The following is a 14656-nucleotide window of genomic DNA, read 5'->3' on the forward strand; positions in this document are numbered from 1 at the left end:
GGAAAATGGGAATATTCCTATCGAGAATATTCCCAGCAATTCTTTCCTGAGCTGAATATTTGGGGAATATTTGGATCTGAAAGCAAAAATTGCATTTATTTGCCATAAAAGCCTCAATCACTTCCAGGAGAATAAAAAGGAGTAGGAAAAATCAGGATGTGGTGCAGTTTTTTAGGGATATTCCCTTTTTTTTTCTTTTTATTTTTAAAGAACAAAGATCTGGATTCACCTCCATTAATTTCATGGATTTTTGGATGGTTTAAGCAGGGAAAATAAATCCTAAACTTCCAGGGAATGTTGGTGAGTGCGAGCTCAGTGAGGTTTTCAGGGATGATCATCCCGTTTTCCCGGATTTTAACAAACCACGGGATAATTCCACCTCATGGATAATGAACACAGCAAATTTCTGGCTCACAAGGGAAAGAAAAAAACCCAATTTGGAGCCAATTAAAACTGGAATTCTTCACTGGAAGAGGATGAGGGGAAAAGGGATAAAAGAGGGATGAAGGATACACTGGTAAGGGGAAAACCCATCCAGGGTGGGTTTTTCGGGATAAAAAAAAAATTTGGGGATAAAAAAGTCTCCCAGATTCTGAGAGATTTTTGGGAAAATCTCCCAGAAATGGCACAGTGGGATGGCACCACCTGGATTTTCCCATCCCTCCTTCCCAGGCACTGCTCATTTCCCTGGGAATGGCTCTAAAATGCTCCACAGATCCTCGTGGAGGCGATTCCAGAGATTCCAGAGGTTGCCAAGACCTGGCTGAGGTTTGGAATGTTCCCCGGGATCTCATTTTCTGGGAAATTGCCGGAGGTAATGGGGATCCATTAATTCCGTAATTCCTCCGTAATTTTGGCAGTTTCCTGCTCCAGGAACGAGGCATTTCCAAGAAAATTTGGGAGGCTGCTGCTTCCTCAAGGAAGGATTTGTCACTGGCAGAGGGGGAAAAAAAAAAGGGGGAAGGAAAAGAGGGAAGGGAGAAAAGGAGGGAAGAGAAAAATATAAGTAGGAGGGAGAGGAAAAGAAATATTCCTGCAAAAAAGGAAAGGGAAAAATAGAAAAAAAGTCAGGATTTCAGGGAGGAAAAGGGAGCAATTGTGGGTTTATCCATATGGAGATGAGGGGGATTTATCCAAATTAACTCTGGAAAGGAATAATCCGTGGGTGGAGGAGCAGGAATTTTTTGGGATGGTCCCATAACCCCCATCCATGGATGAGCATCCAGCCCCGGGCACGTGGATTTGGGATCATCCCGCTCTTCCCAGGAGCGACTTTGCTTCCAATTAATTCCTGCCAGGAATTGCTCCTCAGGGATGGAGCTCCTGGGTTGTTCCAGGCTCCGTGAACCTTGGAGCAGGTGGAAATTCGTGATTCCTGCTGCTGCTACTGGGAAAACAGGCAGGAAAACTGGCAGGAAATCTGGCTCCATCCCTCCTTGGCATCTCCAGGGTGTGGGAGCTGCTCTTTCCCAGCCTTTGGAATCCGCTGTTCCCTTCCCATGAGGATAAATGGGATTTTATTCAGAATGCAAGTGAGGAAAACATCCTTAGGATGCAGATCCCGTCCTGCTGAGGGAGTCTGGAGTGTCCTAAAAAATCTGTGGGAATTGTTCTGTGTTTGTAAAGCTCCTGATGAAACAGGGATCACTGGAGGAGCTGCTGGAGCAAATCCAGAGAAATCCATGGAGCTGCTCCCAGGGCTGGAGCCCCTCTGGAGCCAGGCTGGGAGAGCTGGGAATGTTCACCTGGAGAGGAGAAGGATCCAGGGAGAGCTTCCAGAACATTCCAGGGCCTGGAGGGGCTCCAGGAGAGCTGGAGAGGGACTGGGGACAAGGCCTGGAGGGACAGGACACAGGGAATGGCTTCCACTGCCAGAGGGCAGGGATGGATGGGATCTGGGGAAGGAATTCCTGGCTGGGCTGGAATTCCCAGAGCAGCTGTGGCTGCCCCTGGGTCCCTGGAATGTCCAAGGCCAGGCTGGACATTGGAGCTTGGAGCAGCCTGGGATGGTGGAAGATTCCCTGCCTATGACAGGGGGATGGAATGGGACCATCCTTAAAATCCCTTCCCACCCAAACCATTCCACGATTCTAAAAACCGAGGGGTTTGGGCTCCATCCTCTGTGGTTCTCCAGCTTAACCATTCCCAGGAGAGGGAATTGCTGCATCCAGGAGGAAAAGCAGAGCCCTGGGATGCTCTTGGCACATCCCGGCGTCTCCAGAGCCGCAGATCCCGCTCCAGGTTTTTGCGTTTGAGCCGGGAGCCCTCTCGTGGCTGCTGAGCCTTCGTGATTCCAGCTCCATGATTAACCCTGGAATTCATCATCCCAGGGCAGGGATAAAGGGATGGGAGCAGAAGGAAGAGATTGGTAAACTGGATAAACCAGAGCGGGATTTCCTGAAGTTCCTCTTCCAGTTATTCCCGTCTTGCCATCCTTAAAAATATCCTTGCTGATGCTGTTCCTGCAGCTCTGAGGAAATATCCAAGGGATTTTTCCCTTCACTTTTTAAAGCTGCTGCTGTCCTGCTGCTGGGTGTTTCCAAGAATTCCACAGGGATACAATGTCCAAACCGGAGAGTGCTGGATTTGGAGCAGGATTTGGGAAGGGAACCTCTGCCCAGGAGTGCAGGAAAACAGAGGGAAATGGGATTCTAGGGATCAGAGAAAATCTCCAAATTCCTGCCTAGGCCCTAAAATCCTCCTCTTTAAGTGACTCAGATGTTCCAGAGCACAGCAGGAATATCCTGGAATATCAGTGGAATATCCTGAGACCATATCCATGAATTTCTGTATCCATGGAAAGTGGGAAGGAAAAGGAGACTTCTTGTAGGAGGCATATTTTAAATTCTCTGTTTGGAGTCTGCATTATCCCCGTTTTAAAAGTCTTGGGAATCATCAACTCTTCAATTATTCCAAGCTGGAATAATACAAGGATGGCGTGGCCAGTTGGGATCAGATAAAATGGGATTATCTTGGTTTTCCCCCCAGAATTGTGGAATTAATCAACAAAACATTTCCCAAGGGATTTTTGTCACTCCCATCAGCCTCCTGCCCATTCCAGGAGCATTCCATATCTCCAAGGATATGGAGAAGCCACATCAGGATTAAGTTTCGCATCCCAGTCCATCACTGGTCTGAAATCCTTGGAAAAACGTACCTGGCTGGTGTCCTGCTGGGATTCTCCTTCCAGCCTCTCCTCCAAGGGCTGGAGGAAATCCAGGGAATGGTTTTCCTGCAGATCTCCTGGATGTGGTGGGGGCACAGCCAAGCCCTGCAGAGCAGGATGGATAAATGTTGATAAAATTCCAATAAATACTGGAAAAAATGGAAAAAATTGACAGCAGGACCCTTTCCCAGGCCCTGACACTGATCCATGCTGAAATTCTCTCTCCAATTTAATTTTCCACTGCAATAAAATAGAGGAAAAACTAAAAATTCCAACGATCTGTCCAGTCAATATCTGGGAATTTTAACTCCTTTGCATCCATCCAATCAGCACCAATGGAAAAGGAAGGATTCCCTGAGGGATTAAGGGATGCTTTGATGGTCCCAAATCCTTTCTTCCAGTTTGGGTTTGGCTCCCAAAGCTCAGCAGAGACAGTTTTGGGGTCTCTGTATCCCAAATCCCAGCTTTTGCTGGCTCCAGGGTTGTGTCTCTTGGTGCAAACCTCCCCTCCAAAGGCCCTAAAATGTCCTAATCCAGGTTGGAAAAATCTGGGAAAAACCTGAGGACATGGGAGAAGCCTGGGACTGAGAGTGGATGTCCTGTCCCACCTTTTCCAAGTCTCTAAGGAATCGGATCATCCTGATCCAGCCACAGAGGGAGATAAAACCCCAGGAGATGCCTCCTACAGGAAGCCCAGCACGGAGAGAAGCCTTCAAATTGTGGATAAATTCCTAATTCCCATAAAAAGGAGCAGTTAATTGGGATGCAGGTGGCTGGAATTTGTCTGGTTACTCCAAATGAGGGCTCTGGAGTCACAGAATCATGGAATATCCTGAGTGGGAAGTGACCCACAGGGATCGTCCAGTCCCAGCTCCTGGCCCTGGCCAGGACATCCCAACAATCCCACCCTGTCCCTGGGAGCGTTATCCAACCGCTCCTGGAGCTCCGGCAGTCCCAGCATGGACAATCCCAATCCAGCCTGACAACGGGATTGGATCCGTCCCTGCCAGGGCAGGAGACACTCCACAGAATCCCAGGACAGGAAAGAATTCCAGGACCATGGAGTTCCAAGCTGTGCCTGATCCCCACCATGTCCCCAGCCCAGAGCCCTGAGTGTCACCTCCTGGTGCTCCTTGGGCACCTCCAGGGATGGGAATTCCAAACCTCCCTGGGCACTTCCAGGGCCACCCTTTCCATGGGGAAATTCCTGCTGCTGTCCACCCTGAGGCTCCCCTGGCCCAGCCTGAGGCCGTTCCCTCTCCTCCTGTCCCTGTTCCTGGAGCAGAGCCCGACCCCCCCGGCTGTCCCCTCCTGGCAGGGAGTTGTGCAGAGCCAGAAATTCCCCCTGATCCCCCTTTTCTCCAGGCTGAGCCCCTTTCCCAGCTCCCTCAGCCTCTCCTGGGGCTCCAGACCCTTCCCAGCTCCATTCCCTGGACACCTCCATGTGCTCCCTGATTGGAAGAGCCCAGAGCTGGATGCAGTAAAGCCCCAGTTTCATCTTTCCTGCTCAGAGAACCCAAATTTCATCTTTTCACCTCAGGGAATCCTCCGGACAGCGGCACCTCCAGAGCCTCCAGCTCCAGGCTCTGTCCTTCTCCTGTCACCTCGGTGCCGGCCGGGACACGGTGGGAAGTGTCGGACACCAGTGGATCCTGCAACACCAAAACAAGGGATTGGTGTGACAGTGACAGCCCTGAGCTCCCAGGATCCACACCCGTGAGGAACCAGATCCTGGTGGCTTCATTCCAACCTTTCCCAACCTTCCAGCACACTCTGTCCTGCTTGGTGATGCTTCTGAGCCAGGATGGGGTGAGTGGGCAGCAATTCCTTGCTGGCCACATCCAAACTTTACTTCCAAGGAATCCTTGTCCCTCCCTGGGATCACTTTTCCTGTCCAGACCCCCCTCATTTTCCCTTTCAGCGCTCCCATCCCCACACCCACCACTCCAAAAGTTCCCAGAGGGCACGAGGACACTTTGGTGGCTTTGGGGACGGTTTCTATGGACAACAAATCTTGACTGATTCCTTCATTCCCACTAAAAAAATGAATGTTTTGTATCCTTTTATCCCAAAGATCCCAGATCCCGCTGCCAGCCGTGGCCTCTCCCGAGCCACCCGCTCGAGGACAGAGGTGACCCTGATGCCTCAGGTGGCTCATTCCCATCTCCCTCATTCCCTGGAGGTCTGTCACCCCTGGCAGGTGACGCTACTCACGGTGACAGGCATGGCTGCCTGGTTTTCCCTGGAAGTTTTGCTCATCCTGGAGCCACCCCGGTGCCAGAGGAGCTCATCCAGCCCATCCCGCAGGATCGCGTTGGAGAGGTCCCTCAGCAGCGCCAGCTGGAACCAGAACACACCAGTGAGGCAGCCCAGTGCCACCCTCCTGTCCCCAGGGCGTGACAATCCGAGAGCAGCCACCCCAAAACAAGGAATGACGGATTCCCAGGGGCTCACAGGGCAGGGACAGCCGAGGGATGGTTTAAATTCAGGTTTGGGATCAAGGAGCTGATCCATGGGTCTCTCCTAAATAAAAACCCCACATTTGTGGCTTTTCGGAACTCCAAGGGGACTTAAAAAAGAGGGAGAGTGGTTTTTCCCATGGGAATATGGAGATATGGCAAGAGGGAAGGGTTTGAAACTGAGTGAGGATTTGAGTTGGATATTGGGAAGGAATTTTTGGCTGTGAGGGTGGAGAGGAGCTGGAACAGAATTCCCAGAGAAGCTATGACTGCCCCTGGATCCCTGGAAGTGTCCAAGGCCAGGCTGGATGGGGTTTGGAGCAACCTGGGATGGTGGAAGATGTTGAGGTTGGAATTAGAGGGGCTTTAGGGTCCAAGTGTCACTGTCACAGAGGCCTCAAAGCCACCACCCACCCCATAAAACGGCAGCAAAAAGCCTGTCCCAGAAATATTTAAATACAACCTGGAAAAGGAAATGGAATTAATCTTCCTGGGATTGCTGGGGGAGCAAATGCCACCTCCAGGATTCCAGAGGGAAGAGATGGAAAAGCCAAATTACAACCCCTGGTCAGGAGGAAGGACAAAGGATCTCCTACCTTGATCCCGTAGGCCTCAAAAAGCTTCTCCAGGTCCTGCAAAGGGGAAAAAAAAAGGTCCCAACTTCTCCCCCTCTGCTTTCCAGGAGGTTTCTCCTGGAGGTGGCAGATGGCCAAGGGGACACACAGACAGAGAGGGAGGTGCTTCCAACATTCACGTGGTCTTTAATTTTGATTTATTTACCTTCATTTCCACTCCTTTTCCTGGCGGGCCTGGTTCTCCCTTGGAATAAACAAGATCGTTTCATTAATTCCATCATTCCCATGAGGAGCAAGAAGAGGAAGGGGAGTAATTCCATATCTGGCCCTTCATCTGCCACCAGCCCGCTCCGTAATCCCGGATAAATCCCATTTAGGGGTTTGAATCCCACCCTGCTCCATAGGCTCCTTCCCTCCTCCACTGGGCACAGGTGCAGCTGGATTTTGGAGGGAAAGGCTGGCCCGTGAGCAGCATCCAAGTGAGGTTTGGATCAGAGCTTTGCTCCATCCCCTTCTCCACTTCCTGGCCACAAATGTGTGGAAAAGGGAAGATTCCTGAGGTCCCTCAGTGCCACCGGTGCCACCAGTGCAGAGGACACCAATGAGGATGATGGCCATGGTGTCCCCGAGGTTGGTGGTCCCTTCTGGAGGTGGCCACGGTGCTGTTGGCCCACACGTGGCTGGCCCCAACATCTCCAGTGGGATGGGCTCCCACAGCGATGGAATTCCATCTCCAGGTCAGAGATCTTGGATGGCGAGCGGATGAAATCATGGATGAGCTGCAGGGGTTTGGGAAGTCCAGCCTGGAGGCTCCTGGGGTGAGGAACATCAGCTGAGGTGGGGCTGACTTGCCTCTCTGAGGGGCTTCATTTCACTGAAATCTGGCTTCTGCATCGACAGATTCCGGTGGAATGAAGGGCACCAGGAAGGCCTTGATGGCATCTCCAGCCAAGGTGCACCAGGGAGAATTTGGGATGCACGTCCCCTGGATAAATCATTGCTTTTCCAAAGGTCTGGATCTCGTGGCAACCAGGAAATCTCCCTGTCCCCACTGGTGCTGCTTCCTGCAGAACCTCTCCACTAAGGAAGGAGCTGTTCCCACATCTAAAGATCTCTGATGTGTGGGATCTGAAGCCATTCCTCCTTCCGCCCCTTTCCATGCGCTCTCCAGCTTGCAGGAGGAGGAGAGGAAGGAACAATCTGTGAACATTCCAGAAATTTATCCTGTTTGACTCCTGAAGAACATTCTTCTTCCAAGAGAAGCTCTGTGGAGATGTGGGACCACGGCCATGGTGCAACCACCAATTCCCGAGCCCATCCCAGAAGCTCTGCTTTGAAATTCCAAAATTTTTGGGGGGGTCAAAGGAGACCTGAAATGGGTTTTCCTCCCCTCTGATCTGCCCAAGGTGGTGGCACCACCACAAAAATGTGGACTCAGGACGTACCTTTGGACCTTGGGGGCCTCTTTCACCTCTCAGGCCGTCCTTCCCAGGATCTCCCTGAAAACCAGCAGGAATGTGTTAGCTCCCCTCTAAAATTCCCATTTCCTGGGAGCTGATCCCAAACTAACGCCACCTTTTCCAGAGGGACCAACCAACCCCTTCTTGTGTCTCCCTAATTCCCATTTTTAAGTTCAATTTGGAGCAATTCTGCTCTTCACTTGAAGCTTGACCTTCAGAAGGGCTCACGTTCCTGGGAGCTTTCCTGCTTTTCCTTTTTCCTTTGCTATCCCACCTAGAACAATGGAATTACCTCACGTGCAACCCAAATTTTGCTTTTATTTCCCTGCCACCGCATCTTGGCTGAGGAAGCAACACCATTTCTTTGGGAAAGCCTGGGACAGATCTGTTTTGGATCCATGGGGATATTTCCTGCAGCTTTTCTCCCAATCCCATTTTCCCTGTGACTCAGGACACGAGTCCTGCGAGGTAAATTGGGAATCTGGCAGGAATGGCTGCAAAGGATCCATCCAAAAACACCCTTTGGACCTCTGGGAATGAGTTTTCCCTCCCAGCACAGCAAATTCTTGGGAATTGCTGCTGTTGCTGTTCTGCCTCGTGTTCTTCCCCGTCCCCGCAGAATAAACAGCAAGAATAAATAAAATTAAAAATAAATTAAATGAATTAAATAATTCAATAAAATAAATTCAATAAATGAAGTTAAATAATTAAATGAAGTAAATAATTTAATTACAAATTTAAAACCTCAATTCTTGTTAATATGGCCACAGGGAGAAAGGTGGAAGAGGGAGAGGAGTTGCTTTGATATTTTTGGGAGTCTCCTAGATCAGATTTAGGTAAAGTCATGAGCATCTTGGTAATATTTTCCCTGATTTTTTTTTAATGTGGGGATGAAAAAAAGGATGGAGTGAATCCATCTCTGCTGGATCTATCCATGTTGGATCCATCCAACCCCAATCTGAAGAAATAAATACTATTTATTTATAATGCTGGGAATAAACATAAATAAATATAATTTATATATATATATATACATATATATAATATAAAAATATATATTATATAATAAATTATAATATATATTATATTTATATTATATGAATAAAATAATATATAAATAAATTTACATATTATATTATATTATATTATATTATATTATATTATATTATATTATATTATATTATATTATATTATATTATATTATATTATATTATATTATATTATATTATATTATATTATATTAAACTAAATCTCCCAAAATCCACCCTCTCCCGGCTGCTCCTTCAGGGATTCCTTACATCCTTTCCAGGTTCTCCTGGATCTCCTTTCATTCCTTGCTCTCCAGGTCGTCCTGGGAGTCCAGGAGGACCCTGCAAGAAGAGATTGAGAGAGCAAAAATCACAAACTGAGCCCGAGCAGCAGCTCAGAAAAGGAAAACAGCAAGGAAAATATTATTTTTCCCACAGGAAAGGAATATTTGGAAGTGGATATTTGGACACTGGGATGGAGAGGGGGAACAGAGCAGCCCCACCACTCTGCAGGGCAGGAAATTATAATAATAGTGAGAAAAATGGAATTATTACCCTGATTCCTCTCACTCCTGGCTCTCCAGGGACTCCAGCTTCTCCCTAAAAGAGAGGAGCAGCTTTCCAAGTGTTTTCCCATCAAGTGATAGGAATTTTGTTGCACTTAAACCTGGAGGAAAGGGTTTAAAGGGAGAGAACCAAGTCCATCAAACATTCCAGGGGCTCTGATGGAGATTAAATCTCTTTAGCCCTGCTTAATGCTTGGAAAACGGGGATAGAGGCAGGTTTTGGGATATCTGGGATGTCTTAAATTCGGGATGGTGTTTTACAGCGTTCCCACAAACGAGGAGAAAGGGGCACAAGGTGTGGGGTGACTGGAATATTGAAATTTAGGAGTAGGATGAGGTGGTTGCCACCAAATCCCACTGTTCTGAGCTCCGGGAGTTGGACTGGATGATCCTGGTGGGTCCCTTCCAACTCGGGATATTTTGGGATTCCATTCACGGCACTCTGTTTTCAGCATCTCCCAGGAAAAAAACCCAAAAAAACCCCCAAAAGCCAGTTTAGTTATTTTTTGGCTTTTGCATTCCAGCCTTTTGGAATGTGAAACCCAAGATAAAAGAAAGGTGAAGAGGATTCTCCACAGCCTCACTTAAGGAGAAATAAACAGGAAATAAAATGAGCAGGGATCAACTTCAGGACAAATCCAAAGGTTTCATTTTCCAGCTGCTGTTCTCCCGGCAACTCGGGAAAGGATGGGATTACCTCAGTCCCAGAGGAGCCTTTCCTCCCTGGTTCTCCCTCCAACACAAAAGTGCTGGGTTTTCCCAAGTTTTTTCCCATCATTTCCAAGTCAAACTCAGAGCTCTTGTCCTGGAATCACGACTCCGAAGTCAGGGCTATCGGAATGCAGCCGCTTCCTTTTTTCCCTAAGATTTCCTTGGGTGATCCTGTTCCACTTGACATCCAGGGATCAACCCAACCCTTGGGAGAAAGCTCTTCACTGACTGTGCTCAGGAGAGGTTTCCCAGGAGAAAAGTTGGGAATTCATGGGAGATTGGGAGGAGACAGAACCAGGACAGGTGACCCAAACTGACCACAGGGATATTCCAGATCCAGTGAAGTCAAGCTCAATGGATAAAAATCCAATTTTCCAGAAGCCAGTCAGGATGTTATTGTGAGGGGCCACCGGGTTTTTGCGAGGAGCCATCTTGTTTTTCCAAGGAGCCATCTTGTTTTTGTGAGGAGCCACCTTGTTTTTGTGAGGGGCCATCTTGTTTTTCTGAGGGGCCATCTTGTTTTTGTGAGGGACCACCTTGTTTTTCCGCGGGGCCACCTCATTTGATCCCAAGAAGGAAGTCTTAATAGGGATCCTATTCCATTTCCAGGGATCAACCCAGCTCTCAGAGCTGAGGAAAGCTCTTCACTGGGGTGAGAAGAAACTTCTGGAAGCTTCTTCTGATGTTTTTGTGAGGGCCCACCTTGTTTGGCCACAGGAGGGAATTATTTGGGCAGTTCTGTGAGGAGCAGGGAGCTGGGCTCCATGATTTTTATGGATCCTTTCCAAGTTGAGATCATTTGAGGCTCAGAACCAGAAGTGAACCTCTCAGGGCTGGTGTGGCTGCACCTTGTGCTAAATCCACATCAAGCAGATGTGACTCAGTGACAAAAATCGTGATCAAAGAATCCCGGAATCATTTGGGTTGGAAGGGACTTTAAAGCCCATCCAGTGCCACCCTCTGTCATGGGCAGGGACACCTCCCACTGTCCCAGGCTGCTCCAAGCCCCGTCCAAGCTGGCCTTGGACACTTCCAGGGATCCAGGGGCTGCCACAGCTTCTCTGGGAACTGATGCTGGATAACAAGGAGGAAAAGTTGTTCCTTGTTTGCCATTGCAGGGCAGAGCTGGGGCTGTTGGCTGGTCCCGAGGGATCAGCAGCTCCATTCCCCCCTGGATCCTGCCTTTACTCACATCTTTTCCTCTCAGCCCGGCCTCTCCTGGTTTTCCAGGGAATCCTGGTTCACCTCTCTCCCCCTAAAGGAAACAAGACTTATCACATTCCTGTCCTGCATTCCAGAGCCCTCCCACACTGAGGGGCAGATTCCAACAGCACATTCATGATCATGGAATATCTTCCACGATCCTGGATGAAGTTTGGGCTCGGAGCATTTACCCTGTGCTAGGAATGGCTGGGATTTCAGGATTTGTATTATTCATATCTAGTTTATTTTGATTTATTTAATAATATATATTTATAGAATTTCAATTTATTTAATTATAGTATTATTATTTTTGCAGGGTGATTGGGCTGGAAAGCATCCAGCTCTAACCTGATCTACCCAGACTCCACAGCCATCCCTGGAATTCACTCAGGACAGAATCTCCTGAGGTTCTCCTCCAGGAGCAGCTCAGATAAGCAGAGACTCGAGATGTATCCAGTCCTGGACACAGGACCAGCTCCCATTCCATGTTTTAATTTTTATTCCTATTTAAATCAGCTGAGCTCTCACAGATGGGTCCTCATCTGCTCTGATGTTTGTCCCACAAGGTCATGGATTTGATCCCATTTCCTTAAGAGCTGGATTGGATGATCCTTGTTGGTCTCTCCCAACTTGGAATATTCCATGAAATCTGGGAAATTTGTGACACTCTCCAGGCCTTCTCCCAATCCCAAATACCTCTCCTTGCCTCCACTTTGCAACCTCATTAACACATCTCATTAACACCTCCTGGCTTGGCTGCATCCCAATTATCTCTTGTGACATCCCATTTTTCCATGCCCTGGGAGCTGATCTGGCCTAAAAATTCCATTCACTGATCTACGGAACAATTCCCAAATCCAAACCCTCCTCCAGCCAAGTCTGGGGAGATCCCTGTTTGAGGAATGCCCACAGTGAGGCACTCACTGAAATGCCACAGGTGGGATCTTCTCCAGAAATTTCTTGACTTGTTTTGAACTTTTCCTGGGAAAAATCCTGCAGGTGAGGATTAGCAGGAATTTTTTAAGGCCTGACCAAAGATGTTGGAAGGAACCTCTAAGACCACTTGGTTGCACCCCCTGCCACGGACAGGGACACCTTCCGCTATCCCAGGGTGCTCCAAGTCCCATCCAACCTGACCTTGGACACTTCCAGGGATCCAGGGGCAGCCACAGCTGCTCTGGGAATTCTGTGCCAGGGCCTCCCCATCCTCACAGGGAACAAAGCTTTCCATGGACTCACCTTCTGGCCTGGCTTCCCAGACAATCCCACATTTCCCTGCAGAAACACAGAAGGAATGACACAGGTAATACAATTCCAGGTGTCAGCAGCTAAAATCAGAGAAGGGGAAAACAGGGAATGTCCCACGAGGGGCTGCACCAAGCCTGCCCTGTCCAAAGGTGTCTCCTTTGTGGACTGTTCACACTTTGAAACCATCGATATTTTCAGTTTCCCACCCCTCTTCCAAAAGATTCTCATCCATAAATATTGGGATTTGCCAATTTTTGCTGGATTAAAAGGAAGGAGACTGTGATGTCCGTGGAGAAGGGAACAGCAAGGATTAACCCAACCCTTCCTGGACATCAGTGGAGTCACATGGGAGCCACCAAAACCTTCCTAGACACAAAAGTCAGGAAGATGAAGATCAAGGTGACTTTCAGGAGAGGAAATAATTGGAAATGGGACTTCCTTGGATTCTGTCCACCAAGATTGGATTCTGTCCACAGGGTCAGCAGTTGAGCATTGACCATCCGTGTTTTTCTCCAGTCATGAGGAATTCTCCACATTTTGGGGGATTTGCACCTGACCTGAGGACAGAGCTCATGACCCCCAGAGCTCCACAGGGTCACCAGCCTGGTTCCTTGTCACCTCCCCCATGTCCATCTCCTCAGGGCGGAAGGCTGACAAATCCATGGAGGTGACGGAGGGATTTTGTCCCTAAACCTCTGAGTTTGTCCCCTGAGTCCTTCCCATTCCAGACTCACCCCACTGTCCCACTCACCCTGTCACCGATGTCCCCCTTCAGCCCAGGCTGGCCAGGAATTCCAAATCCTGGACTTCCCTGAAAAAACAAAGGGATACAGGGTCTTGCCAAGGCAGCTTTGCCAAGTTCAGGACAAATCTCCACAGAGCAGGAAAAGCCAGAGCAGATCCAAGGAATTTCCATCCCCATGGACAACCAGGGAGCTGAGGATTTCCTCCCTCCCCAGTTTCCTTTCCAAGAGATTTGGATTTCTACACATGGAAGTTTCCCCCTGGATTCCTGGATGGATGACTTGGGGAGGAAATTCCATCTCCCTCAGAGTTTCCTCAGTGGCCACAAACAAAATAAATCCTTTTATCCCTAAAGGAAGTGCAGGGTCATCACCTTCTCCCCTTTCTCTCCCGGGACTCCTTTGTCTCCTCGCGCTCCAGCTGGTCCGGGATCTCCCTGGGAATAAAAGACATACCTGAGACCAAGAATATCCTGCAGGAAGCCAAGCCCTGTTCCCGTGACTCCTTGGGGCTGCATTTTGCACTTCTGATGCACCCTGGAAAAAAACCCTTTTCCAAATCAACCCATCTCTTCATCCTGGATTTATAAGGAATTTTTTCCCATTCTGCCTTCCGCCATCCAAAATTCATCATAGATTTTGCCACACTACAAAGCATCAAGAACACATTTTTACTGGTTTAAATGGAATAAAATGAACATCTGCCATTTCTCTGCAGGTTGGCAGTGAAGTATCAGGAATAATAATAAAAAAAATCAGATATTCCAGGCCACATCCCACCATAAGGCCAGAGCAAAATTCCCAGGTCACTACAGCCTAAAAAAAAAAAAAAGGATTTTTGCCAGCCAAGCAAGTCTGAGATCAATAAAAGATCAATAAAAGGAGGTGATTCCAACACAGAATCCCAGCAAAAAAGTCAAAATTCGTTGTGTCTATGGAATGAGGGAGGTCTGAAGCACTGTAGAGAATTTCCATGGAAAATCCAAGGGGAATCAGTCCTGCAGTAAATCCTTCTCACAGACTGAAGGTTTTTGGCAGAATGGCAATGAGAGAGCAAGACTGAAAAAAGAAAAGTTAAAAAATTAAATTTAAAATATTCCAGGTCATTCTCCATCCATGGGAATTCTCAGCACAGGAGACTTGACCCAGCTTTGGAGTGGGCCTGCTTTGAGCAGGAGGTGGGATTGGAGAATCCAAGAATCCCTTCCTGCCTCTTCTATCCCTGATTTTAGCTTCCCTTGGCTGGAAGTGTCTTCTGGGATTGGGCTGGATCTGTGCTTGAATGATGTCTTCCTTCTGAAATCCCAAAATTTCCCCAGGACTAAAGCTAGAATGAGAATACCAGGATGTGAATTAAAGCAAGGAAAATAGCCCCAGGACAAGACTTTTCCACTTTCTCCTCTCCAGTCAATCACAAAGGTGATGGAATTCAGGAAACATGGAACAACCTCTGCTTTTCCAAGAAAAGATCTTGCCTTTTCAAGCAATGCTAATTAA

The 14656-nt window shown here is 48.2% G+C and overlaps 1 protein-coding gene and 1 long non-coding RNA gene across 2 annotated transcripts in view; one reads left to right on the forward strand and one right to left on the reverse strand.

The window, feature by feature from the left end:
* Positions 1-14656, reverse strand: part of LOC111923167 (uncharacterized) — a 94020-nt gene that overhangs the window by 33999 nt on the left and 45365 nt on the right. Inside the window, exons 41-53 of the mRNA XM_086886370.1 lie at positions 13534-13596; positions 13168-13227; positions 12306-12443; positions 12093-12161; positions 11158-11220; positions 9244-9288; positions 8959-9030; positions 7646-7699; positions 6406-6444; positions 6222-6257; positions 5381-5506; positions 4702-4818; positions 3158-3271 (exon numbers count right to left, since the gene is read on the reverse strand). Of these exons, the coding sequence (XP_086742496.1) occupies positions 3158-3271; positions 4702-4818; positions 5381-5506; positions 6222-6257; positions 6406-6444; positions 7646-7699; positions 8959-9030; positions 9244-9288; positions 11158-11220; positions 12093-12161; positions 12306-12443; positions 13168-13227; positions 13534-13596 (996 nt within the window). The remainder of the gene's footprint in view (positions 1-3157; positions 3272-4701; positions 4819-5380; positions 5507-6221; positions 6258-6405; positions 6445-7645; positions 7700-8958; positions 9031-9243; positions 9289-11157; positions 11221-12092; positions 12162-12305; positions 12444-13167; positions 13228-13533; positions 13597-14656) is intronic.
* Positions 10057-14642, forward strand: LOC147653377 (uncharacterized). The gene is made up of 2 exons (XR_015286034.1): positions 10057-10617; positions 11485-14642. It is a non-coding gene; the product is annotated as an uncharacterized LOC147653377 (long non-coding RNA).

This window comes from Cyanistes caeruleus, chromosome 4 (assembly GCF_971803275.1).
Source record: "Cyanistes caeruleus chromosome 4, bCyaCae1.hap1.1, whole genome shotgun sequence".
Taxonomy (NCBI): domain Eukaryota; kingdom Metazoa; phylum Chordata; class Aves; order Passeriformes; family Paridae; genus Cyanistes; species Cyanistes caeruleus.